The sequence below is a fragment of the Genypterus blacodes genome, unplaced genomic scaffold (genome assembly GCF_046128005.1).
Source record: "Genypterus blacodes isolate CSIRO-AG114 ecotype Tasmania unplaced genomic scaffold, CSIRO-AGI_Gbla_v1 ptg000062l_1, whole genome shotgun sequence".
NCBI classification, from domain to species: Eukaryota; Metazoa; Chordata; class Actinopteri; order Ophidiiformes; family Ophidiidae; genus Genypterus; species Genypterus blacodes.
This window is the reverse complement of record NW_027466874.1, coordinates 1,227,501-1,253,451: the sequence shown is the minus strand read 5'-3', so window position 1 is coordinate 1,253,451 and position 25,951 is coordinate 1,227,501. Positions and strand designations below refer to the sequence as shown.

Below are 25,951 nucleotides of genomic sequence, written 5' to 3'. Positions count from 1 at the left end.
GTTAGACTCAGCAAGTAAAGATTAATTTCTTCCTAAAACCTTAATGATGATTAGTTCCTTGTGCGCTCAGTTCACTTTGATACAGCGGGTTGTGGGAACTGAACCCACCGCCGTGATCGTATAGTGGTTAGTACTCTGCGTTGTGGCTGCAGCAACCCCGGTTCGAATCCGGGTCACGGCACGTTTTGGATGTTTAACCCTGTGCAGAGTAAAGTAGCTGTCATCACGGACAGCAAAGCTCTTGTCCTGATTTGAAGAAGGCAAAATTAAGTCAAGTTCTGAGGTTCCGTTCGGATCCATTTGACAGATTCCAAGGTCCAAGGTCAAATCAAATACAAAAAAAGCAGACAACAACATGGAAATCAGCCTTTGGTAGTTTTCAAGCACCAGACACAACAAACATTCTCTCTGTTTACCGGATGATCGCTTGTTTTATGTGCGTCCATTATCTCTGTGGACATAAATCAGTTTGACACACTCAGCAAACACATCTTATCTCTGTCTGCCTGAAACCAAACCACACAGGGTTAAAAATCGACAAAAAGACATGTTCGCAATCATTAGACCCTCTGTACTTTCCCGCTGAGTTGGCACTCTGTGGCCAGAACATCCACTTTAGAGTCATTGGCTCAACATAAAGGAGAGGTGGACCTGGAGCAACACCATCCCCAGGCTTAGTTCTGCTCTCAGTTGACTTTGTTGTCGTTTTCGCAGTCATGAGAGTCTAAGTTTCTGTAGATATGAGTCTTTCTGTGACTGGGTCATCGCTTCCCTGGTGCACTATGACCCCACAATCCAGCCTGGCTCAGCCATTGGCCTGCGGCAGATAACAGCTGTTTGCTCATCCTTCAGGAAAGAGGGGAAAGTCCGGCTAGACCAGCGTCAGCTGCGCATTCTCTTTGAAGAGAAAACGTAGAATTGCACGATTCAGCAGAGGGAAATCGTCAGGATAGGCATCCAGGCCTTTCATTTGTGTGACACCAGGTGTTTTTAGTGTGTGTGTCAGTGTGCCTGTGCTTGAGGATGAGTGTGTGTCTGCTGGTGCTGTGCCTGGCCGTGCTGCTGCAGGGGGGCAGGGCTGGGCCGGAGCCCCCAGGCTGCCTGAGCCCCGAGGCGGTGAGGGCAGCAGAGGAAGCCCTGGAGCAGATCAACCAGGACCGCACACACGGATACGTCCTGGGCCTCAACAGGGTGTACGACGTCGCCCTCCAGCAGGAGAAGGTGAGGGCACGCTCAGGGATGGAAACACGGGGGGACTGGACCAAGAGACGTGCGTGAAGAAAATAGACTAGAATTCATCAAACGGTATAATGTGTGTGTGTGTGTGTGTGTGTGTGTGTGTGTGTGTGTGTGTGTGTGTGTGTGTGTGTGTGTGTGTGCGTGACCAGGAGAAAGGCGGGTCACTTTACAAGCTGACCATCGATGTCATGGAAACCAAATGCCACATCACAAGCAGGAAACCATGGAAAGAGTGTGAAATCAGAACCATCGGAGACATTCCAGTAAATATCACCAGACTTAAAAATGAACTCGCTGCAGTCCAAATGTGTGAGTGTGTGTGTGTGTGTGTGTGTGTGTATCCTGTAGGTATATGGAGAGTGTGAGGTATCGGCCTTTGTCGACACTCAAGTCAAACTTCAGAGCTTCTCCTGCGCTCTGCGTGAAGGTACAGTGTTTCAACTGTTGATTAAAGCTTTGCCACTATATATGACAGCATTTGTGCTGTTTATATTCACTCTAAATTAAATGCAAAAAGAGCAATGCCAAACTGAAACTAACCAAAAATTAAACATTTCAAAATAAAACCTAATAAAAAAGGAGCAGAATTACGATGTACCTGTGTGTGTGTGTGTGTGTGTGTGTGTGTGTGTGTGTGTGTGTGTGTGTGTGTGTTGTGTTCAGTTCCTGCCGTTGCAGTGTTGAACGTGTGTCCCGACTGCCCCACAGCGGACAACCTGGAAGAGCCCGTTGTCAAGGAGACGGCAAATCTATCCCTGCAGAGATTTAATAAGGAGAGCTACCTGGCCAACTACTTTAGTTTGGAGAACATCACCAAAGCCAGTTCACAGGTGAGCACAGAGACTGAACGAAGACACAAAAATGTCACATCACTTTAAAGCCAGACGGCCGAACTCGCTGACTGATTATTGAAGCATTTTTGAGATGTTTGTGCTTCTCTTCAGGTCTTTGAATGGACCCGTATGGATCCATGTTGTTATTCTGTCTACAACACAAAGATAGAAGTTCTTTCCTCCACAATAAAAGCTAAACATATCTCCTGGATTCCCTAATAGAACTGTGTTAGAAGGCACCAGGAAGTTACTATAGGATACAGATCCATGACAACATACAGAGGGTTCAGGGTCAAAGGTCATAGTGAACATATATATGTGTTTTACTAAACTTATAACCACATCTGTCTGTGTGTGTGTGCTCTTCAGTGGGTTGTTGGCCCCTCCTACTTTGTGGAGTTCACCATCGTGGAGACTGTGTGTTCCAACAAAACAGCTGACAGTGAGCTGAGCAACTGCACACCTATGGACTGCCAGTTTGCTGTAAGCAACACACACACATACACACACACATCCAGACTAAGTGTGCTGGACATCTTTGGTGTTCACTTTTCAGGTCTGACCCAGTTTAGATGGAAAGTACCTGAAAGTCGTGAACTTTTGTGAAATCACCTTAAGTAAGGGACTTGAGATGCAGTTTCTTTGAAAGTTGTGGTGTCTTGCATTCTGGTGAGTGTTGTCTCAGTGCTGAGACCTGGTTAGCTGAGTTAGCACACAGCTGACACACACCACGTTCACACTCCAAATGAGCAGGATGAAGTGACGGTGCAGTTCTTCTCTCCCAGCATAGAGGCTTCTGCTTGGGCTCACACATGACCAGAGGTAAAGTGCTTGTGTGGAGGCGTCTTGTCAAGAGGAAGGACAGCCAGTTTCACAGGACGGCTGTGAAAGTCAACTGTGAGATCTACGAGCCTCAGGTACAGGACTCACCTGCAGCGCCACGCTTTAAAGCGGCGCCTTACAAAAATTCAAATGGGATAAACAATCAAAAGTTACCTCAAACACCCATGACCCATTCTGTCCTCTGCAGACGGCGAACGCGGAGAAGCTGAGCCATGCAATTGCAGACGTTGGCCACGCTGAGCTTCAGGATCACAACCACACGCACCTGCATCCCCACGAGCACGCGCATGCAGTCACGCCCGGACCGGACCGACCCGTCTCCGCACCCGCAGGCTCCCTCGGGACCGTGGTGTACCGTCCGGCCTCGCCCAGGTCCTCCCCGGCTGCCAGGTCCTGCCCCGGACAAGCCAGGCACCACCTTGGCATCATTTCGCTCAGGCTCTGATTGGCCACGCCCCCAGACAGTTCATTTATTGTATGTAGTTTATCAAAGAAAATATCAGAACTACTTTTTTATAAAGGTCCACAATATGCTTATAAACAATCAGACTAAAACCCTTTCATTTGCATTACCCAGAGTTCATTGCTATCCTTCCTTTCATATTACCTGTTGAAGGTTTATGTTAATAGCGCCATCTACTGTATAGGAGTGGCTAGTGTTCAACAATGTAAACACTGACAATTCACACTGGGCTTTTGTCATCTTAGCCACTTATACTACAATTAGTTGATAATAATGTGTGTATTTAGAGTTAGTTCTTTCAGTATGAGTTCATTTGTTGAATGATTGCACGTATATATTTACTCTACATGCTGCTTTGGTTTGTTAGACTCAGCAAGTAAAGATTAATTTCTTCCTAAAACCTTAATGATGATTAGTTCCTTGTGCGCTCAGTTCACTTTGATACAGCGGGTTGTGGGAACTGAACCCACCGCCGTGATCGTATAGTGGTTAGTACTCTGCGTTGTGGCCGCAGCAACCCCGGTTCGAATCCGGGTCACGGCACGTTTTGGATGTTTAACCCTGTGCAGAGTAAAGTAGCTGTCATCACGGACAGCAAAGCTCTTGTCCTGATTTGAAGAAGGCAAAATTAAGTCAAGTTCTGAGGTTCCGTTCGGATCCATTTGACAGATTCCAAGGTCCAAGGTCAAATCAAATACAAAAAAAGCAGACAACAACATGGAAATCAGCCTTTGGTAGTTTTCAAGCACCAGACACAACAAACATTCTCTCTGTTTACCGGATGATCGCTTGTTTTATGTGCGTCCATTATCTCTGTGGACATAAATCAGTTTGACACACTCAGCAAACACATCTTATCTCTGTCTGCCTGAAACCAAACCACACAGGGTTAAAAATCGACAAAAAGACATGTTCGCAATCATTAGACCCTCTGTACTTTCCCGCTGAGTTGGCACTCTGTGGCCAGAACATCCACTTTAGAGTCATTGGCTCAACATAAAGGAGAGGTGGACCTGGAGCAACACCATCCCCAGGCTTAGTTCTGCTCTCAGTTGACTTTGTTGTCGTTTTCGCAGTCATGAGAGTCTAAGTTTCTGTAGATATGAGTCTTTCTGTGACTGGGTCATCGCTTCCCTGGTGCACTATGACCCCACAATCCAGCCTGGCTCAGCCATTGGCCTGCGGCAGATAACAGCTGTTTGCTCATCCTTCAGGAAAGAGGGGAAAGTCCGGCTAGACCAGCGTCAGCTGCGCATTCTCTTTGAAGAGAAAACGTAGAATTGCACGATTCAGCAGAGGGAAATCGTCAGGATAGGCATCCAGGCCTTTCATTTGTGTGACACCAGGTGTTTTTAGTGTGTGTGTCAGTGTGCCTGTGCTTGAGGATGAGTGTGTGTCTGCTGGTGCTGTGCCTGGCCGTGCTGCTGCAGGGGGGCAGGGCTGGGCCGGAGCCCCCAGGCTGCCTGAGCCCCGAGGCGGTGAGGGCAGCAGAGGAAGCCCTGGAGCAGATCAACCAGGACCGCACACACGGATACGTCCTGGGCCTCAACAGGGTGTACGACGTCGCCCTCCAGCAGGAGAAGGTGAGGGCACGCTCAGGGATGGAAACACGGGGGGACTGGACCAAGAGACGTGCGTGAAGAAAATAGACTAGAATTCATCAAACGGTATAATGTGTGTGTGTGTGTGTGTGTGTGTGTGTGTGTGTGTGTGTGTGTGTGTGTGTGTGTGTGTGTGTGCGTGACCAGGAGAAAGGCGGGTCACTTTACAAGCTGACCATCGATGTCATGGAAACCAAATGCCACATCACAAGCAGGAAACCATGGAAAGAGTGTGAAATCAGAACCATCGGCGACATTCCAGTAAATATCACCAGACTTAAAAATGAACTCGCTGCAGTCCAAATGTGTGAGTGTGTGTGTGTGTGTGTGTGTGTGTATCCTGTAGGTATATGGAGAGTGTGAGGTATCGGCCTTTGTCGACACTCAAGTCAAACTTCAGAGCTTCTCCTGCGCTCTGCGTGAAGGTACAGTGTTTCAACTGTTGATTAAAGCTTTGCCACTATATATGACAGCATTTGTGCTGTTTATATTCACTCTAAATTAAATGCAAAAAGAGCAATGCTAAACTGAAACTAACCAAAAATTTCAAAATAAAACCTGTGTGTGTGTGTGTGTGTGTGTGTGTTGTGTTCAGTTCCTGCCGTTGCAGTGTTGAACGTGTGTCCCGACTGCCCCACAGCGGACAACCTGGAAGAGCCCGTTGTCAAGGAGACGGCAAATCTATCCCTGCAGAGATTTAATAAGGAGAGCTACCTGGCCAACTACTTTAGTTTGGAGAACATCACCAAAGCCAGTTCACAGGTGAGCACAGAGACTGAACGAAGACACAAAAATGTCACATCACTTTAAAGCCAGACGGCCGAACTCGCTGACTGATTATTGAAGCATTTTTGAGATGTTTGTGCTTCTCTTCAGGTCTTTGAATGGACCCGTATGGATCCATGTTGTTATTCTGTCTACAACACAAAGATAGAAGTTCTTTCCTCCACAATAAAAGCTAAACATATCTCCTGGATTCCCTAATAGAACTGTGTTAGAAGGCACCAGGAAGTTACTATAGGATACAGATCCATGACAACATACAGAGGGTTCAGGGTCAAAGGTCATAGTGAACATATATATGTGTTTTACTAAACTTATAACCACATCTGTCTGTGTGTGTGTGCTCTTCAGTGGGTTGTTGGCCCCTCCTACTTTGTGGAGTTCACCATCGTGGAGACTGTGTGTTCCAACAAAACAGCTGACAGTGAGCTGAGCAACTGCACACCTATGGACTGCCAGTTTGCTGTAAGCAACACACACACATACACACACACATCCAGACTAAGTGTGCTGGACATCTTTGGTGTTCACTTTTCAGGTCTGACCCAGTTTAGATGGAAAGTACCTGAAAGTCGTGAACTTTTGTGAAATCACCTTAAGTAAGGGACTTGAGATGCAGTTTCTTTGAAAGTTGTGGTGTCTTGCATTCTGGTGAGTGTTGTCTCAGTGCTGAGACCTGGTTAGCTGAGTTAGCACACAGCTGACACACACCACGTTCACACTCCACACGAGCAGGATGAAGTGACGGTGCAGTTCTTCTCTCCCAGCATAGAGGCTTCTGCTTGGGCTCACACATGACCAGTGATGAAGTGTTTGTGTGGAGGCGTCCTGTCAAGAGGAAGGACAGCCAGTTTCACAGGACGGCTGTGAAAGTCAACTGTGAGATCTACGAGCCTCAGGTACAGGACTCACCTGCAGCGCCACGCTTTAAAGCGGCGCCTTACAAAAATTCAAATGGGATAAACAATCAAAAGTTACCTCAAACACCCATGACCCATTCTGTCCTCTGCAGACGGCGAACGCGGAGAAGCTGAGCCATGCAATTGCAGACGTTGGCCACGCTGAGCTTCAGGATCACAACCACACGCACCTGCATCCCCACGAGCACGCGCATGCAGTCACGCCCGGACTGGACCGACCCGTCTCCGCACCCGCAGGCTCCCTCGGGACCGTGGTGTACCGTCCGGCCTCACCCAGGTCCTCCCCGGCTGCCAGGTCCTGCCCCGGACAAGCCAGGCACCACCTTGGCATCATTTCGCTCAGGCTCTGATTGGCCACGCCCCCAGACAGTTCATTTATTGTATGTAGTTTATCAAAGAAAATATCAGAACTACTTTTTTATAAAGGTCCACAATATGCTTATAAACAATCAGACTAAAACCCTTTCATTTGCATTACCCAGAGTTCATTGCTATCCTTCCTTTCATATAACCTGTTGAAGGTTTATGTTAATAGCGCCATCTACTGTATAGGAGTGGCTAGTGTTCAACAATGTAAACACTGACAATTCACACTGGGCTTTTGTCATCTTAGCCACTTATACTACAATTGGTTGATAATAATGTGTGTATTTAGAGTTAGTTCTTTCAGTATGAGTTCATTTGTTGAATGATTGCACGTATATATTTACTCTACATGCTGCTTTGGTTTGTTAGACTCAGCAAGTAAAGATTAATTTCTTCCTAAAACCGTAATGATGATTAGTTCCTTGTGCGCTCAGTTCACTTTGATACAGCGGGTTGTGGGAACTGAACCCACCGCCGTGATCGTATAGTGGTTAGTACTCTGCGTTGTGGCTGCAGCAACCCCGGTTCGAATCCGGGTCACGGCACGTTTTGGATGTTTAACCCTGTGCAGAGTAAAGTAGCTGTCATCACGGACAGCAAAGCTCTTGTCCTGATTTGAAGAAGGCAAAATTAAGTCAAGTTCTGAGGTTCCGTTCGGATCCATTTGACAGATTCCAAGGTCCAAGGTCAAATCAAATACAAAAAAAGCAGACAACAACATGGAAATCAGCCTTTGGTAGTTTTCAAGCACCAGACACAACAAACATTCTCTCTGTTTACCGGATGATCGCTTGTTTTATGTGCGTCCATTATCTCTGTGGACATAAATCAGTTTGACACACTCAGCAAACACATCTTATCTCTGTCTGCCTGAAACCAAACCACACAGGGTTAAAAATCGACAAAAAGACATGTTCGCAATCATTAGACCCTCTGTACTTTCCCGCTGAGTTGGCACTCTGTGGCCAGAACATCCACTTTAGAGTCATTGGCTCAACATAAAGGAGAGGTGGACCTGGAGCAACACCATCCCCAGGCTTAGTTCTGCTCTCAGTTGACTTTGTTGTCGTTTTCGCAGTCATGAGAGTCTAAGTTTCTGTAGATATGAGTCTTTCTGTGACTGGGTCATCGCTTCCCTGGTGCACTATGACCCCACAATCCAGCCTGGCTCAGCCATTGGCCTGCGGCAGATAACAGCTGTTTGCTCATCCTTCAGGAAAGAGGGGAAAGTCCGGCTAGACCAGCGTCAGCTGCGCATTCTCTTTGAAGAGAAAACGTAGAATTGCACGATTCAGCAGAGGGAAATCGTCAGGATAGGCATCCAGGCCTTTCATTTGTGTGACACCAGGTGTTTTTAGTGTGTGTGTCAGTGTGCCTGTGCTTGAGGATGAGTGTGTGTCTGCTGGTGCTGTGCCTGGCCGTGCTGCTGCAGGGGGGCAGGGCTGGGCCGGAGCCCCCAGGCTGCCTGAGCCCCGAGGCGGTGAGGGCAGCAGAGGAAGCCCTGGAGCAGATCAACCAGGACCGCACACACGGATACGTCCTGGGCCTCAACAGGGTGTACGACGTCGCCCTCCAGCAGGAGAAGGTGAGGGCACGCTCAGGGATGGAAACACGGGGGGACTGGACCAAGAGACGTGTGTGAAGAAAATAGACTAGAATTCATCAAACGGTATAATGTGTGTGTGTGTGTGTGTGTGTGTGTGTGTGTGTGTGTGTGTGTGTGTGTGTGTGTGTGTGCGTGACCAGGAGAAAGGCGGGTCACTTTACAAGCTGACCATCGATGTCATGGAAACCAAATGCCACATCACAAGCAGGAAACCATGGAAAGAGTGTGAAATCAGAACCATCGGAGACATTCCAGTAAATATCACCAGACTTAAAAATGAACTCGCTGCAGTCCAAATGTGTGAGTGTGTGTGTGTGTGTGTGTGTATCCTGTAGGTATATGGAGAGTGTGAGGTATCGGCCTTTGTCGACACTCAAGTCAAACTTCAGAGCTTCTCCTGCGCTCTGCGTGAAGGTACAGTGTTTCAACTGTTGATTAAAGCTTTGCCACTATATATGACAGCATTTGTGCTGTTTATATTCACTCTAAATTAAATGCAAAAAGAGCAATGCTAAACTGAAACTAACCAAAAATTTCAAAATAAAACCTGTGTGTGTGTGTGTGTGTGTGTGTGTGTGTTGTGTTCAGTTCCTGCCGTTGCAGTGTTGAACGTGTGTCCCGACTGCCCCACAGCGGACAACCTGGAAGAGCCCGTTGTCAAGGAGACGGCAAATCTATCCCTGCAGAGATTTAATAAGGAGAGCTACCTGGCCAACTACTTTAGTTTGGAGAACATCACCAAAGCCAGTTCACAGGTGAGCACAGAGACTGAACGAAGACACAAAAATGTCACATCACTTTAAAGCCAGACGGCCGAACTCGCTGACTGATTATTGAAGCATTTTTGAGATGTTTGTGCTTCTCTTCAGGTCTTTGAATGGACCCGTATGGATCCATGTTGTTATTCTGTCTACAACACAAAGATAGAAGTTCTTTCCTCCACAATAAAAGCTAAACATATCTCCTGGATTCCCTAATAGAACTGTGTTAGAAGGCACCAGGAAGTTACTATAGGATACAGATCCATGACAACATACAGAGGGTTCAGGGTCAAAGGTCATAGTGAACATATATATGTGTTTTACTTAACTTATAACCACATCTGTCTGTGTGTGTGTGCTCTTCAGTGGGTTGTTGGCCCCTCCTACTTTGTGGAGTTCACCATCGTGGAGACTGTGTGTTCCAACAAAACAGCTGACAGTGAGCTGAGCAACTGCACACCTATGGACTGCCAGTTTGCTGTAAGCAACACACACACATACACACACACATCCAGACTAAGTGTGCTGGACATCTTTGGTGTTCACTTTTCAGGTCTGACCCAGTTTAGATGGAAAGTACCTGAAAGTCGTGAACTTTTGTGAAATCACCTTAAGTAAGGGACTTGAGATGCAGTTTCTTTGAAAGTTGTGGTGTCTTGCATTCTGGTGAGTGTTGTCTCAGTGCTGAGACCTGGTTAGCTGAGTTAGCACACAGCTGACACACACCACGTTCACACTCCACACGAGCAGGATGAAGTGACGGTGCAGTTCTTCTCTCCCAGCATAGAGGCTTCTGCTTGGGCTCACACATGACCAGTGATGAAGTGTTTGTGTGGAGGCGTCCTGTCAAGAGGAAGGACAGCCAGTTTCACAGGACGGCTGTGAAAGTCAACTGTGAGATCTACGAGCCTCAGGTACAGGACTCACCTGCAGCGCCACGCTTTAAAGCGGCGCCTTACAAAAATTCAAATGGGATAAACAATCAAAAGTTACCTCAAACACCCATGACCCATTCTGTCCTCTGCAGACGGCGAACGCGGAGAAGCTGAGCCATGCAATTGCAGACGTTGGCCACGCTGAGCTTCAGGATCACAACCACACGCACCTGCATCCCCACGAGCACGCGCATGCAGTCACGCCCGGACCGGACCGACCCGTCTCCGCACCCGCAGGCTCCCTCGGGACCGTGGTGTACCGTCCGGCCTCACCCAGGTCCTCCCCGGCTGCCAGGTCCTGCCCCGGACAAGCCAGGCACCACCTTGGCATCATTTCGCTCAGGCTCTGATTGGCCACGCCCCCAGACAGTTCATTTATTGTATGTAGTTTATCAAAGAAAATATCAGAACTACTTTTTTATAAAGGTCCACAATATGCTTATAAACAATCAGACTAAAACCCTTTCATTTGCATTACCCAGAGTTCATTGCTATCCTTCCTTTCATATTACCTGTTGAAGGTTTATGTTAATAGCGCCATCTACTGTATAGGAGTGGCTAGTGTTCAACAATGTAAACACTGACAATTCACACTGGGCTTTTGTCATCTTAGCCACTTATACTACAATTAGTTGATAATAATGTGTGTATTTAGAGTTAGTTCTTTCAGTATGAGTTCATTTGTTGAATGATTGCACGTATATATTTACTCTACATGCTGCTTTGGTTTGTTAGACTCAGCAAGTAATCATTCATTTCTTGCTAAATACTTAATGATGATTAGTTCCATGTGCATTCAGTTCACTTTGATGTAGCGGGTTGTGGGGCTCATATCCCACTGCCGTGATCGTATAGTGGTTAGTACTCTGCGTTGTGGCCGCAGCAACCCCGGTTCGAATCCGGGTCACGGCACGTTTTGGATATTTAACCCTGTGCAGAGTAAAGCAGCTGTCATCACGGGCAGCAAAGCTCTTGTCCTCATTTGGAGAAGGCAAAATTAAGAACTTTGTGTGACGATTACTGTGTTACTATGGTGACTCATCATCATACTTACCTTCTGGTGCTGAACCCATGTCGCTGTCGCTGGAACCAGCGGGCGCAGCCGTAACGCGCCGTCATCGTACAGTGGTTACGGCACATTTTGAGACTTATTACGTCGTAGGTGATATCAAAGCTAGGCAATGAAATAAAACTACATCTTTCATATACATTAGTTTGTTATTAGTATAGCATAATATATTAAATCATCTAAATACAATCGACTCCCCTTCTTTTGATTGACTATGTCCGCAGCGTGGAATGGAAGTAATGTGAGCCGTGATCGTATAGTGGTTAGTACTCTGCGTTGTGGCCGCAGCAACCCCGGTTCGAATCCGGGTCACGGCAGTTTTTTCACAACAACAGAAACGTTTGTAAGTAATGAGATGAAGTCAAACACAACAAGAGGCTCTTCATTAGACAAAAACGTACTCCCTGACGTCATTGACCATCGCAGGGGACCCCAAGCAGCTCATCCTCTGTAGGGCCAGCACTGGGTGAAGTTATGTTTCTATATGAATGTATTAGTCAATATTTATATGCTTGTATCCAGGCTCATAGCAGTGAAGTCTTTTATCTGCACTCATTACATCATTTAGCGCTACATCATAAACTTCATCGCGCCTCTCGCTCTTGACCAGTTTATTGCAGTGTGTTGGGGACTGGACAGAGTCTGAGAGTGTCTGAACTAACACAGGCCTGATTTGCGGAGACAGTTTCATGGGTCTGTTAAGTTGCTTGGTTGATGTGAAAAGGTTCTCATGGGAGAGACTCGGCCCGGCCCTCGGTCTCCAGGCAAAACCGCCTGAATACGAATGCATTCACCCACGTGAAGCAGAGTCCTCTGGCTGCTAAGCAACGCTGGGACTCATTTGTACTGTTCCACGGTGCTCAATGAAACTCACACCACCCGAGCTCACTGTTATATTCACGACACTGTATGTAAGGAACAGGACGATCTGAAGGCAGCAGCAACACAACTCGCTGGGTTCAGGATGTTCACACGTGTAATTCTCCCATCTGACCCTTTCATCTATATTTTCTGATGAAGTCACAGACGCCAGAAGTGGAAATATGACTATAAACGATGCCTCAGCTAATCTTCAAACACAATTTTGGTAAATTGCCATCGTATGCAGTTCGTTCTATGTCCACATGGTGTCACCCTTATATTGACTTGCAATCTTTTCTCTTCTTCATGATTTATTTCAACAACTCCATTGGCTGTTTGCAATCCTCCTTTCTCCTGAATCGTGTACTCCCTCTTCTAATGAGACGTTCACTGACTGATCTCAGCTGTGTTTCATTGGAGAGAGAGTCTTGAGTGACACTTGGATCTCTTTGTTTTGGAGTTAGTTCAGCTAAGTTAACATCACTTCCTATTTCATGTGAGGGCCTTGGTTCTTATAGACTATGATCCATCTTCTCCTGTGGCTGTAAATAAGCAAGATTGTTCACAGGTTCGCTGGTAAATACACTTGGTTATTAATTTCCTCATGTCATGATGTAAAATCCAGAGAAAAGATTATACAGGATCACATGTAAGAGCCTATAGATAAATACACCACCAAGGTTTGGTATTCTGAGGCTTCTGGGTGGTTCTGAACTCAGTTTAAGCTTTCTAAACCTCTCTCCAAACATCCAAATTGTGACTCTAATCTCTCATTGTCGCCTGTGTTGACAGATCGAAGTATTCCAATAAAGATAACGCCTACGTGTTTGTTTTCGGTGTCGGTGCAAACACACAGCCGCAGGGCTTGAATAAGAATGACTTAATCGTTCGTCCCTTCGCTCGTGATGGGATTTTAAGTATGGATTGTGTGCAGCAGAAGTAAATGTTTAATTATTTTCATATTTCACGTTATTACACAGATTTTCTCCTGCTGCCCTACAGCCAAAATGAAAAAGAGATGAGTTTCATCACTTCTGCTTCGCTCATTGTCCACCATATTTTCTGCAAACTCCCTCGGGAGACGTGGAGCTCCTCTTGTGCTTTGCCCCACATTCCTCCAAAAATCGCCATGATTAATTCAGCGTAAGAGGCCCCCGAGGTGTGTGTGTGTGTGTGTGTGTGTGAGAGAGACATGGACATTTGATGGTGTGCAGGCTTTCGTCTGTAGCTCAGACTGGGGCCACTGGGAGGGCGTCTGAGATTTAGGGCCTGGGCTGACATACTGACCTCACATGGCGCTCAGACATCCTGTGCTGACTCAGCAAGACCCGACATCACAAAAAAAAAGCCTGGAAAGAGAATAACATGTACTTAAGAACAAACTACAGACGACTTACTCTCTAAAAGATTAGTGATGGATTTAGATGAACATGTGAGCAGAGGTGGGTTGTGGGTTGTTGGCCAAGGAACAATCGAAATGATTTTGAGCCAGATCCAGATCCGGATGTGGATCCAGGCCTTTGTTTCACATTGGTTGTCCCTTTAACCCTCTGTCCCTTTCCCCCCCATTGTCGGGAATTTTGCCTAAATCTAAACTGTCACCTCTTTCCAGGGGTTTGTATTCACGATTGAGGTTCAATCCCATCACGCTTGTACTTCCCGTTATCTGATTCATCTGCAGCGCATGTTAATTCAGCCCGCCGTGATCGTATAGTGGTTAGTACTCTGCGTTGTGGCCGCAGCAACCCCGGTTCGAATCCGGGTCACGGCACATTTTGGGGATTTATTACTTTGTAGCTGATAACTATCTGTTCTTTCCTTTCCCTTACCACAGTCTAATCTCACTGGAAAGTCTATACACTACGATAAAAGCACATCTCTGATATAGATAACGGCAGCGTCGTATTATTAATTGTAATGTGCTGACTCCCCTGCCCGGATTGACGAATTTCGCCGCAAACCCAGCTCGCGTATAGTTTTAGTTCGCCCGCAAATTTACTGCGCACATGCCTGTTGGTTGCCGTGATCGTATAGTAGTTAATTCTGCGTTGCGGCCGCAGCAACCACCGGTTCGAAACCGTCCCAAATCAGCGTTTTGACGATTATATCAACATAGAAAAGGAGATTTGTTAGTAGACACAGTATTCATAATTCCAGGCGCATCATAGCACGTGGGAGGATTGAATTACAAAACACACTGTTAACAGTAATTATCCTACACAATGGATGAATTAACTCGAACACAATGTACAAACTAAATGTCAAAATGCAAATCTTTAAATCTTCTCCTTGGGTGTTATTATGGGGATTGTCTCCACACGGGATCATAAAAACAATGCAATTTCCACATTTTCTCTTAAGTGGTGCCTTGCTGTAATCTCCAATCATAATATTGTGAACATGTGTTCTTTAATTTAACAGATCTGTGAGTAATTAAGGGTTTGTGGGGATTATGCTGCTCTGTAAGGAGGACATGGGCTGCATGAGAGGGGAGATGGCTGCAACTGTTCGTGTTATTCATCTTCTAACATGAGGGCGAGATGGCCGTGACCTCTGGGAGCTTCACAGATATTAAGAGCATAACGCTGTACAGAGATATCCTTGAAAATAACACACTGGGGGGAAAGTGCCCCTCAGTTTTAACAGCCTCCATTCTTCCAATCAGAGCTGCGCCATCTGCAAGACTCTCAAAGTGAATGATGATGCTAAATTCGGCCATTTATTTCTTGACGTTTATGGCTTTTAATTGGACTTCGTGCAACTGAACAAGACGGTAAATGGAAGTCATAAACGGGACTTGCGACGTCGTTAGACAGACGCCAGATTCGAAGGCGCAACATCAACAATATATCATCACGCAATTTTCTGCTGAGCCCACAGGACACCATTAGCAGCACTACTTTATGTCTTCCAAAGAGGTGGTGAGCGTGAATTACTGCTGCCCCACTTCCCCTGCTGTCCCCCGCCTGGGACCACCTTGAGGGAAGCGATGCATCTTTACTCCCAGGGTGACACAGATGGGCTGTGCATTATACAGCATGACAACTGCATTAAACACACAAGCACGCTTGACAGTGTTTACAGAGCACATACACACCGCTGGGCTGTAGGAGGATATGTCTGCTGCAGGGTGGGTGTATCCCACGTGTGTGAGCAAAAGACACCAGCTGTGTGTAATACTGTAAGCGAGAAGAATTGAAAGATATTCCGTGATTTTTTACTCAATAATTTCCTTATTTAGGACAGAGAACACGCAAAACATACATGTGGGATTCAACAGAGGGTCTTGTGTGTAATTTCTTTTCCATATTCTATGTTGATCTGACTTTATAACACTATGTCTAAGTGTTGCACATACCTGTGTCTGTGATATCCCACAGTTTCTTACAGGTGACGTGTTCCCAAATGTGGCCACTAGTAGGCAGCCTTGCTCTGTGTGAAGCAGAGCAGCCCACCTGTAAGGCCTTTGTCAGAGAATGGAGTTAAATAAGGGGGTGGGGGTGGCTTTGGTACATCATGCATGCATGTGTGTGTCCTTTAGATAAGAATCTAAATCCCAGATGCATGCATGAGACAGTGGAAAGTGTTTTAAACACTCTGTGTGGCCTTCACAGAGACTGGTCTCTTTGTAAATTTGGGTTTAGTGAGCATGTTACTTGTTTCCATCGAGTTATCGGAGGCTGGTGTTCATGTTCCAGGCCTCTTAGTTCCAGTGAAGGGAAATCTTAAGGCTAAAGCAGATCTAGGGACATGCCTGATAAACTCCACTGAATAAGAGCAGGGACCTCATCTCCTTAAACCTTTTGTCCACATGTGTATCACACTCCACAGTTCCCAGTCAACATCTCCTTCTTTTCTCTGCCTCTCTCTCTTTTCCCACCTCTTTCTGTATCAAAAAACCATCTCCAAAATAGCTCATAACTGTATGCTCTGTGTCGTGTCAAATGCTTTCTTCCCTAAAAATATACAACAAGTTTGGATGTAAATTAACTGAAAATCGTGACATTTTGTATAGAAAGAAGTGTCACATTGACGGTGTTACGCAATATAGTGGTTCAACAGCGGCCAAGGTACTCTTACTTACATACTTCTAACTTTAATGTACTTTTGGTTGCAGTTAAGATTGGAGAATATTAAGTCCATGCTGAGTGTGTGACATTCTGCTTTTCTGAGTGTGTGTGTGAGAGAGTGTGTGTGTGTGTTTCATGTGGGAAGGAGGTGGAGGAACAGTAGGTGGTGGGAGGGAAAGGAGGTGGAGGTGGAGAAAGGGGCTGGTGAGGGGAGGCACCGCGGCTCTGCGCCCCTCCCCAGTCAGCCCCGGTGCGCCTCTGTTCCAATGGCAGCAGGTGGGATCCCCGGGCTCCTCCAATCATAGGCGCCCTGCTCCTCCACCCGCACACACGGAGGAGAAGTCGGGAAACACCGCCGCTCTCCCATATGTGTGTGTGTGTGCGTGCGTATGTGTGTGTGTGTGTGTGGAGCCATCCCAGCCAGAGGCATAGCAGCACTTTGCGGGAATACTTGCAGACACTTGGCCGCTGTGGAGGGCGGTGCGTCCGCGTTACCATGTCGGGTCGCCTCGCCGCGCTGGAGGACGGATTTTAAACCACATTCTGGGATTGTTTTCTCTTGGATTTCTCCTCACCATCGAAGCAGTTTTGTTTCCTGTCGATTCCCACTCGGTCCCGGTGTTTCCGTGGAGTTTAAACACTTGGAAAATGCCCGTGAAATCGAAGTATAACCTCGTTGATGATGGGCACGATTTACGGATCCCCATGCACAACGAGGAAGCGTTCCAGCACGGGATCAACTTCGAGGCAAAGGTGAATCCGCAGAATGTTACCTTGAAATAACTTTCTTACATGTGTTTGGATGAAAAAATAACACATTAAGACACGTTAACTACTTTGTGAACGCTGTGTGCTACCTAAGTAAGAACCTGGAGCGGTTACTTCAAAGATTAAAGTGAAGTAGAGTTCAATGTTTGTTTCGCGTCGGCGTTTTTCCAGCCATTAACTCGTATTGTATGATTAAATGTCAACATTGTGTGATTTAATGTGATGTTTGACTTTGCTTCTCCATAGTATATCGGCAGTCTTGATGTGGCGCGGCCGAGCAGCAGAGTGGAGATCGTGGCTGCGATGAGAAGAATTCGGGTGTGTAGAAACTCTATTCAGAACCTCTGCTGTGTTGTTCTCTGGTTTCTTGAACACAAATACGTGTCTTTGTGTGTGTTTTTATTGTGAGCCGTGGTTACCAGATGTGTGCTTGTAAGTTCGGCGCAGGTTTGGTTCACAAAGTTGTATTTTATAGCGTTGAAATATCAACTTTTAAAGTGTTTCGGTTTCCTCTCTAGGTCAAACTCCCTTCCAAATCCTGCGATATTTATGTGTTCTCACCTGTTGGGAAGTAAATACTTGGGTTTGGGTGTTATTCAAGATGATTAACGATTACTTTGAGTATTTAAGTCTTTTCGGCTTGGTGTTGTTGACTTTGAAGAGCCTTTTATGGCACCGTGTGTTAACTTTTAGAGCCGTTTTGCTTCATTTGCTGTGTCGTGGTTTGGTGTTTTAGTTGTGCCGAATTGAAGATTGGAACCTATTGATTATGTAAAAGTGTCTAGTTTGTGTGTATTTGCTCACTTAATGTCCCTGAGTAAGGAAAACTCTCAATGACATCATGATCCAGTCGATAGTTTGCTTGTTTATTTCTATTCTGCTTTCAAAGCTTAGATTCAGAGTTACAGGCATTTCCAATAACAATTAAGAGTAAAATAAGATTGACAGTACAACATGCAATATTTAAACCAACGGTTTAAACGGACCTGGAGCAATGTAGACGACAGGAAGTGGGTGTTTGCGTAAAACTGACTTAGTTTGTTTACAGTCTGATGAACTACAGGGACAGTTTGTCCTTAAACCTCAGGGAATTTACTTTAAAAATTAACAACACGTGAAGAATCATCCGGGTGTGGTATGAAGGTGGGACGGACATTGGTTCTAAAAGCTGCTTGGAGTTAAACTATGTTGACCTTTTGCTGGCAGTTCTTTGCACAGTTGGGAGATTTGATGTCCCATGTGTTCCATCATGTGCTGGGGTTTGCTTTGAAGTGATGCACTGAGGTGAAATCTCCCTCTCTCCTCTCCCTTTGCCATTGTTCAACATTTACAGCCTTTTCAGCTCTATAAAGTCGACTTAATCAGTCTGTGTCTTAGCGGAGCAGCAGTTGGCTTAGTAACCCTGTGCAGGTTATGCCAGCAGTGTGTAGTGAGTGGCATTTGAGGATTATGGTGATGAGCCAGTGGGTATGCTGGGATTTATCTGAGGTTCCCACACCTCCTCAAAGCCCCCTACACCACCACAGACACACACTCGGCTATGTTAACATGCACCTTAAAACTTTCATCATACTGAGATTAAAGGCTTGTATTCACATTAATGCAACTAAAATTGGCCCTAATCAAAGAAGTCTTACTCCAAATAAGATAATACATTATGCTGTTGCATTGCGATTACAGCTGTATTCTCAGAGAGCAGTGGATTCTGTACAGTTTGAAACCGAGCTGTGACTCAACAGCAGAGAGAAATAAGCTAATTTAAGGAGTGAATATATCCGCATATAAAGTTCATACGTCTGTGATTCAGTTGTGTATGGGTCAGCAGAGGCCTGAAGTCTGTGTGTGCAGGTTGTTACACTTCTTTCCAGCATGAGCCTGCACTGTAAAGCAAATGGTGCAAAATGTTCTTATTAACCTTTCCTCAGACGACACCCCCCCTGCTATAAAGCCGACCTCCCGGCGTGCTGCCATGGCAGCTGTTGTTGTTGGCAGGAAAACAGGCTTTGGTTTGGCTCGTCCAGTGTGAAAATGGTTTGACACTGGCTTGATAACACAATAGAGGGAAACCACAGGTATCTAAGATGGAAGTGAGGTCACGGTGGAAAGCTGGGGCTGCTAAAACAGCACTAAAGTCATTTGCTTTAGTGACGTTTTACTCTCAACAGGCCCTTTCTGTACTGTTCAGTAGTGCGTGCTGTAGATTTCAAACAAGAGGAAATAAAGCCTCAGTGTTGTGCGTCGCCTTCTTTTGTCAAGTGATGTCAAGCTAACTTACGTGACAAGAAGACTGGTGGCTGCTTCACATCGAGGTGTGTGCAGTGTTCTCAACTGCAGTTTTCTCCCATATTGATTAATGCACAGTTGTACCATCCATTACATGCTGACGGTGTGTTCAGGCGCTGGCACACCACAGAGGTTCATAAATAGAGACTGCCAGTGTTGTATTTAAATTGGTACAACAAAAAGTACAGAAAACACATGTTTTTCAAATAATAGGTTGTTTATCCTAAATTCCATCGCAGTACCAAGCACATCTCTGCATTACAGAAGCTTTAATGTGCTAATCTGCGTGTCTCATGTCCCCTAAAAAGCCACAGCGGAGCTCTTTACAGCTGTTTCTATACTGAGGAATGCTGCATAATTTGTGCTTTTAGAGCCTTCTTACTGCTGTCACGTTTGATGTCTTCAGTGCTGATTAGGATGAAAGCAGTCAAATCATCTAAAAACAGTCTGGGGCTCTTACAACTGATATGCATAGACTCAGTATTCAGGAATCCAAACCCAGTGAATCCTTGGTGGCATTGACTAAATCTACTATTCATAAGTGGGACCTGGGTCAAAGAAGACTTCAGAATCCAGAGGCAGGCTCCTTCTTTTGAAGTTGCAAGATAAGGATTCTGTTTCATTTCTGCCTGTTTCTTGAACACCAGAGCAGCGGTGTATGAGACAAATCATGTAATGGACTACCAACAGATGCAATTAAACTTAGATACAGATATTGATCAGGATCTGGTGGATTAAGATATATGCTTGGACAGAGGTCACAGTTATGCTATGTACTAACAAATACGTTTAGAAACATGCCTCTAGTGCCAAAGTGTAGCGATGCTGAGGCTCATTCAGCAAATTCAAATGGGTTTGATGTATTTTTAAGAATTGTGGGTATTGATTCAGAAGACGAGCATATCTGCAATACTGCTGTACAATGAATTTGCCTGACAAATGTGATTTGAAGGCAGCGACGACAGAAGTCTGGCTTTGTGTGGGTGGAGGATTTGTCAAAGGCTCTTTCATTATGCTTTCATCCCTGTTGGGTTGTCTGTGTGTTTGTTTGTTGGTTTGTTATCAGGATTATGCACCCATTTTCCTGTAAATCTGGAATTGTGATTACAAATATGTGATTGATCTTTACACCTTTTGGATAAGTATGGAGACAAATTGCAATTTCATTCTCTAATATGACGTTAACGCTGAGGTACCTTTTCAGAATGATGAAGAATATGAGACTAAATCCACTTTAATATATCACCATTATGGAGAAACTGTGATGGCTCAGCTCGTTGATTATATATGTTTGTTTACTCCTGCTGCCTTGCTGAAGCCACTTTGGCTTTAATATTGAATGGCAGCCTGATGATTGATAGTAGAATATTATATTTGAGATTCTTTCCTTTCACCCTTTGCTGGGTTTGTTTGCTGCAGTGTGGTGGGGCTTATGTAGCATGAAATCTAACAGCCCTAGAAAGATTTGAGCTCAAATTGATGGAAACAAAGGATGAATCAGAAGACGAATCAATTTGAACAGGAGTGCTCACTCAGAGGAGGCTCAACAAGGCTTTCTATCTTATTGTTATTAAGCCAAACACTTCCCTCCACTGCTACAGCCACAGGCTTTCCAGCTGATTTCCTGATACCTGATGTTATGCCAAGCACGGACAGAGCCGCTTCCAGTTTCGGCTTGTGTAACTTTAATTCCTTACAGAGTTTTGCGAGGGGAAGTTTTGTCAGTCGTTGCTCCCAGGGGACCTGGTCTTTCCCTGTTCAGTCACCTTCTGCAGAGTCAGAGTTATGTGTTGCTAAGCAACTGGTTGATATACTATGTCATTGTTCAGTGTGCACATGAGTCACCTGTAAACAGTAGCTGATAACGAGATAATGCAAACAAAGCAGGAAACAGACTAATTGCAGCGATACGCAGGATCCTGCTGGTTGTTTCCTCATACACGTGTTCACATTTGTGTACACAGAACACACATGAACACACATTTGCTGTGTTACCATTCAATATGAAAGGGGAAACAATCCGTCACATGGAGGGAGGGAGGGAGAGAGACATTATTTATGCTTAACGTGGCCTATCCCTAAAAACCTAACATTTGCTGCATGAAAAGCCTTTCCATTGTCATTTGTTTCCTTTCTTTATCTTTGAAAGGTTTGCACATGAAGGATGCAGACCCGTTTGCCTTGTTTGAAGCTGCATGCAATGTAAATGTGTTTAAACCATTTCTCGATGCTGATAATGGACGGTTGCACCAAAAGACAAATATGTTGGCCGCCACCTTCCCATTCTCTGCCCAAGTATGTCAGATGAAGCACACGCCCACCACAAATGCCTTTTCTCCATGTCAGCTCACCAATCATCTGGAGTCTATTGAGGTCTGAGCATGCCCTGTAATCCAAAAGTGCTTCTAAATTAAATGTATTATTGTGGTTATCTGGCAAAGTCCACTAGTGGCTTATCTGTTCAAAGAGAGAGGAGACCTCAGCGGCGAATGAAAGGGATTAATTTCTCATTAATCTCTCTTTGTCGGGTTAATTGACTTTAGGATGATGGCGCAGCAAGGGATGAGAAGATTAGATGAACCTGAGGAAGTTGAGAGAATACAAAGGTGTTTGAGAGCGGAACTTAAGGAATATTCATCATGTTTAACACCTGTGAACTTAAGCTTCCTGAACAGACTGGAAAAGCATGGAGTTTGATTTTGGTGAATTATGGTAAAAGGAAAGAAAGGATGGAAATGTCTCGGTGTCTCCAGACGATCATGCATTTATTCCATATTTATCCATATGGAGAGACACTGTTGTGCTCCGCTGCTCTCCTCACGTGCCTGATGGTGTTTTTAAAGTGCGCAGCAGCTCATGCTCTACATTGAAATGACCTCATCAGTGTCAGCAAATCGGCTGCAAAATTGCAAAAAATGCTGCAATGCAAGGTTTCATTTAAAATACCGTGCTAAGAAATTGGTGTTGTGGAAAAGTGTGGAGTTTTAAAATGTAAAAAATGTGATAGAACCGTTAGTAGGTGTGGGTTTGTGATTTTCTGTTGAAAGTGTGATGCAGTGGAGATGTTTGGGGATTCAGCTCCATCAGGCAGCACATCAGCAGTGCAATGATGCACCATGGGAGGGTAATAACACCAACACTCTCAGTGAAAGCGGTTGGTCTGTCTGCTGCTAACCGGAATCCCTCAATGACAGGTTCTGCCGCGCTCCCATGGTTACAGTTTGACCCGCACATCTAGTTTGTAATCATGGTTGTGTTTATCCAACCTGCAGGGCCTAATCTCACACACACAACACACACACACACACGACTGAAGTTGTTACAGTGAAGCGTGAGGACTTTGTCAGGATCACACTGACGATATAATTCAACGCTGTCAATGATTAAAGGTTGTGTAAGGCGCACATCAGCCCTGAAGTTTGCCTGCGGTGCGCCTGGGTACTGACGGTAATCCTACGGCCGCCGCAGAGCCTCGTGAGGAAGTCATCGCCTCCAAAACTCGTGCAAGAATCACTATCTGCCCACTGTAGTGGCTTTTGTCATTGACCTTGACCTCTGCGGGGGAGGGTGACTCAGAGTCTCCTTGCAGGGATCAATGGAGTGTCTCATTAACGTGTGATCATGCTCCGGCGGTGATCCTCCAGCCGCTGCTCTCTGGTTGGCAGGACTGTAACCTGTGTCGGCTGTGATGAATGACTCGCTCTAATGGATATATGGTGGCTGGTGACTTTGACGCCGCACATCTAAACAGGAAAAGACACATTTCCCTATGATGTAGTGGCGGCCGTATACCCTTGTTTCTCCCGGCTCTTTTTCTGCTCCGTCGTTAATCTCTTTGTCCGGAATTTATAATAATAATAAGCGCTCGTTTCATTTCTCATCACAGGAATGTTTTAATCAAAACCCAGTGAGTGATGGATGAGATTATAAAGGAGTTTGGCAAAAAGACATAAACAGGGAAATCAAAGTGTTTGAACCTCAGAGTGCAGTGAAAGTCACCCTCGGGTTGTTCTCTTTAGTTTCCTCATTTCCCCTCGCACATCTCCTGCAGTTTTAATGAGCGCCAGGAAGACTTAATACGCTGCAGTTTGTTTGACGTTAACGAGATATAGATGCTCAGTTGCTGTCCAATTAATCCTCCATCTTAATAAATGTACTCCTCAGCAAAGGTGCGCTAGAGAGGAAGAGCAAAGACCCTCCGGGCGCTCGCTGCCTTTGGTCGCGTGGCTGAGCCGCTTCTAAATACAGAGCTTCTTCACCTCGCTGTATGAATTCCTATCTGTATAGGTTTCATTAGCAGCATACTGTTCTTTCATTATTCATCGCAGCTGGAATATTGAAAATGTACCTGGATTCAATTTATGTATCGATACATATTCAATCAGAACTCAGATGAAGGCAGTATGTGTTTCTTCCCCCCATATGTCATACGAACACCTTAATGAGATTGAAATTGGCCCAGTTCGACCCCTCGGTCCACGCTTAAGGATTTGGTTCTCTATTTGGCTTTTACCATGTAGATCCCGAGGGAAAAATAGTACTTTAAATCTGGACGTATTTCTGCAGAGCTAATTGTGGCAGTGAGCTTTGCGTGTAATACAGTATTGCACAGTAATATATGTCTGGAACATTCACAGTAAGATTGTTCAGTACGTCTTGATATCATAGACAGAAACCGAGAATGAAAATTAAAGTGAAACAAGAGAAAATACATGAATTCGACACTCGACTCCATAAACCTGGAAGTCCCCTTCATCATCTGTTGTTTGTATTTGTTATATTAGTCATTTGTTTTTAGGACACTCTGAACTAACCCTAATCTAATCCTTGTTTGTGGATGTGGGTTGTTTTGAGTCTAAACCATGTGAACACAGGCAGGCGCCACTTAAAAACATGCTATAAAAAACTTGTAAACGTACATAAAGTTTGGTAGTTTCAATCTGGCCCAATTCGGGGGGGATGAATAACATTCAGGAGACCCTTTTGACACAAAGTACCACCCACTTAAAAACAAGAGCGGGAACCGAAAGGCAATTACAAAAACACTTGAGCTTCTGAGAGAAGGTTTTTGGGGAGATTAGCACTCGGTTCCCCTCAAGGTTTAGAACGCAATTAGGTAACAGTGGCAGTGTGTGTGTGTGTGTTTGTTGATGGATTCAGGCAGGAGCTGGAAGAGGCTCACGTGGGTGTTTGTTTAGACCTGACACCACAGCGTTACTCGTCCCACGTCCCCCCGTGAGAGACGAGGATTTAAGCCTCGTCTGTGACTCACACGGGTTTGACAGATATGTAATGCTGCTCCGCCGTTGTCGTGGCGAGCGAACGAGCGCCATGTAGGCATCAATGGAGAGTTTGCCAAAGCCTCAACAGACTGGGATTAGTTCCGAGCCGTCTGAGCAAACAACAACAAAAAACACTTTTACTGTAGTAACCACCTACACAACATCAACGATGAAACAAAACATGAAGACTCAATACAGGCTTCATCTCCTGTCTCCTTCTCTCCTTCTCCAGCCTTCTTGGATCTTTGAGGATCAGTTAGAGCGTTTTTTTAAAGCTGCTCTTTGTGCTCTTCAGCCCTTTTCTTTCCGCTCGCCACCTTCCAGCTTGGCATATTGTTCAGCCATCTCTCTCCAATTTAAGGTCAGAGTTGAAAGGTGAAGAAGTGAGCTAATAATGACCCTCCCTCCCACCCACACACACCCAGCACACACGGTCGATTACCTCGCCTCAGTTTGACCTCCCTCCCTCCCATTCGCGCTCCTCCTCAACCTCAGATTTTCTGCGTTGGAGGAGGTCGGACGGGTCGATCAATGGAGCATGATGGGCATTTGTGTAGATCATGTTAATGTGCGACTCAGCAAGCTGCTACTCAATGTCACATTAATCTATCATGGCGTCAACACTTTCTCCCACAAGTGAAGAGCTCGACAGGCCGGGTGTGAATCCTGCGTACACAGTGTGTAAACAGTGTGGCTAATGCTTAACTAGCTTTATTGTTCTTCCGATCATAAAAGCCTGTATGTGCTTGAGTGTTTGAGTGAACCTCTGGTGTCGACATCAGTTTGTGCCATTTTACGTTTCACTAGATTTTACTTTAATCGCCTTAATGTCTGTGCTGCAAAATCCTTTATGACAAAATGAGAGCAAAACCTGTAAACCACAAGTGCAGTTTGTGGGCGGAAGGGCTCGATTAACAAATAACCTCAGGACTGTAAAGTCTGGAGGAAACTCTAAGAATCAGGATGAATCTTTTCCTAATCTTTAAAAAATAATTATGATTTCTCCTGTTTTATGTTTTTATTTATTTTAATAATTGTTTAGAGGTAATAAACTTTAAAGAAAGGATGAAAAATGTCTCGAATTTATTTTTGTTTCTGTATTTCTTTCTCAAAAAGAATAGCTTTACATTCCAAAATGAAAAGTATGTTAAGTAATTTGTTTATGTTTCGTGATTTTTATGCTACACAAATAAAATGTATTATTATAATTAATGTTATTATTATAAGTTATTATAATATAATGATAGCTCTGCTGCAAATGACTTGCA

General features: G+C 45.1%; 4 protein-coding genes and 6 non-coding genes across 11 annotated transcripts in view; all 10 read left to right on the top strand.

Annotated features, from left to right (window-relative positions):
• Nucleotides 1-109: 109 nt before the first annotated feature.
• Nucleotides 110-181, top strand: trnah-gug (transfer RNA histidin (anticodon GUG)). Its single transcript has one exon. It is a non-coding gene; the product is annotated as a tRNA-His (tRNA).
• Nucleotides 182-656: 475 nt separating this feature from the next.
• Nucleotides 657-3,487, top strand: LOC143003652 (fetuin-B-like). Its single transcript, XM_076154425.1, has 7 exons — nt 657-1,221; nt 1,389-1,502; nt 1,588-1,666; nt 1,903-2,069; nt 2,442-2,555; nt 2,858-2,989; nt 3,103-3,487. Exons 1-7 carry the CDS (start codon nt 1,024-1,026, stop codon nt 3,358-3,360), a joined length of 1,062 nt encoding a protein of 353 aa, XP_076010540.1. The 5' UTR covers nt 657-1,023; the 3' UTR covers nt 3,361-3,487.
• A 362-nt stretch (nt 3,488-3,849) lies between these two features.
• Nucleotides 3,850-3,921, top strand: trnah-gug (transfer RNA histidin (anticodon GUG)). The gene has a single exon. It is a non-coding gene; the product is annotated as a tRNA-His (tRNA).
• Nucleotides 3,922-4,387: 466 nt separating this feature from the next.
• On the top strand, nt 4,388-7,159 carry LOC143003654 (fetuin-B-like). The gene is made up of 7 exons (XM_076154428.1): nt 4,388-4,961; nt 5,127-5,240; nt 5,326-5,404; nt 5,575-5,741; nt 6,114-6,227; nt 6,530-6,661; nt 6,775-7,159. The coding sequence occupies exons 1-7, from the start codon at nt 4,764-4,766 to the stop codon at nt 7,030-7,032; spliced, it is 1,062 nt and encodes a 353-aa protein (XP_076010543.1). The 5' UTR covers nt 4,388-4,763; the 3' UTR covers nt 7,033-7,159.
• A 362-nt stretch (nt 7,160-7,521) lies between these two features.
• trnah-gug (transfer RNA histidin (anticodon GUG)) lies at nt 7,522-7,593 on the top strand. Its single transcript has one exon. It is a non-coding gene; the product is annotated as a tRNA-His (tRNA).
• A 481-nt stretch (nt 7,594-8,074) lies between these two features.
• On the top strand, nt 8,075-10,827 carry LOC143003742 (fetuin-B-like). Its single transcript, XM_076154556.1, has 7 exons — nt 8,075-8,633; nt 8,795-8,908; nt 8,990-9,068; nt 9,243-9,409; nt 9,782-9,895; nt 10,198-10,329; nt 10,443-10,827. The coding sequence occupies exons 1-7, from the start codon at nt 8,436-8,438 to the stop codon at nt 10,698-10,700; spliced, it is 1,062 nt and encodes a 353-aa protein (XP_076010671.1). The 5' UTR covers nt 8,075-8,435; the 3' UTR covers nt 10,701-10,827.
• A 363-nt stretch (nt 10,828-11,190) lies between these two features.
• trnah-gug (transfer RNA histidin (anticodon GUG)) lies at nt 11,191-11,262 on the top strand. Its single transcript has one exon. It is a non-coding gene; the product is annotated as a tRNA-His (tRNA).
• A 402-nt stretch (nt 11,263-11,664) lies between these two features.
• Nucleotides 11,665-11,736, top strand: trnah-gug (transfer RNA histidin (anticodon GUG)). The gene has a single exon. It is a non-coding gene; the product is annotated as a tRNA-His (tRNA).
• Nucleotides 11,737-13,979: 2,243 nt separating this feature from the next.
• On the top strand, nt 13,980-14,051 carry trnah-gug (transfer RNA histidin (anticodon GUG)). Its single transcript has one exon. It is a non-coding gene; the product is annotated as a tRNA-His (tRNA).
• A 2,649-nt stretch (nt 14,052-16,700) lies between these two features.
• The window catches only part of LOC143003649 (carboxyl-terminal PDZ ligand of neuronal nitric oxide synthase protein-like), a 104,688-nt gene continuing 95,437 nt past the window's right edge, over nt 16,701-25,951 (top strand). For both annotated transcript variants that reach the window (XM_076154421.1, XM_076154420.1), the window contains exons 1-2: nt 16,701-17,103; nt 17,365-17,436. In XM_076154421.1, coding sequence (XP_076010536.1) covers nt 16,999-17,103; nt 17,365-17,436 — 177 coding nt within the window. In that variant the 5' untranslated portion in view covers nt 16,701-16,998. The remainder of the gene's footprint in view (nt 17,104-17,364; nt 17,437-25,951) is intronic.

What these genes read in the sequence shown, in the direction of transcription:
- LOC143003742 (XM_076154556.1), top strand. Translation starts at nt 8,436, where the DNA reads ATGAGTGTGTGTCTGCTGGTGCTGTGCCTGGCCGTGCTGCTGCAGGGG. An exon ending in CTCCTGCGCTCTGCGTGAAG is followed by an intron (nt 9,069 to 9,242) that starts GTACAGTGTTTC and finishes TGTTGTGTTCAG; the next exon opens with TTCCTGCCGTTGCAGTGTTG. An exon ending in GTGAGATCTACGAGCCTCAG is followed by an intron (nt 10,330 to 10,442) that starts GTACAGGACTCA and finishes TGTCCTCTGCAG; the next exon opens with ACGGCGAACGCGGAGAAGCT.
- LOC143003654 (XM_076154428.1), top strand. Translation starts at nt 4,764, where the DNA reads ATGAGTGTGTGTCTGCTGGTGCTGTGCCTGGCCGTGCTGCTGCAGGGG. An exon ending in CTCCTGCGCTCTGCGTGAAG is followed by an intron (nt 5,405 to 5,574) that starts GTACAGTGTTTC and finishes TGTTGTGTTCAG; the next exon opens with TTCCTGCCGTTGCAGTGTTG. An exon ending in GTGAGATCTACGAGCCTCAG is followed by an intron (nt 6,662 to 6,774) that starts GTACAGGACTCA and finishes TGTCCTCTGCAG; the next exon opens with ACGGCGAACGCGGAGAAGCT.
- LOC143003652 (XM_076154425.1), top strand. Translation starts at nt 1,024, where the DNA reads ATGAGTGTGTGTCTGCTGGTGCTGTGCCTGGCCGTGCTGCTGCAGGGG. An exon ending in TCGCCCTCCAGCAGGAGAAG is followed by an intron (nt 1,222 to 1,388) that starts GTGAGGGCACGC and finishes GTGCGTGACCAG; the next exon opens with GAGAAAGGCGGGTCACTTTA. An exon ending in CTCCTGCGCTCTGCGTGAAG is followed by an intron (nt 1,667 to 1,902) that starts GTACAGTGTTTC and finishes TGTTGTGTTCAG; the next exon opens with TTCCTGCCGTTGCAGTGTTG.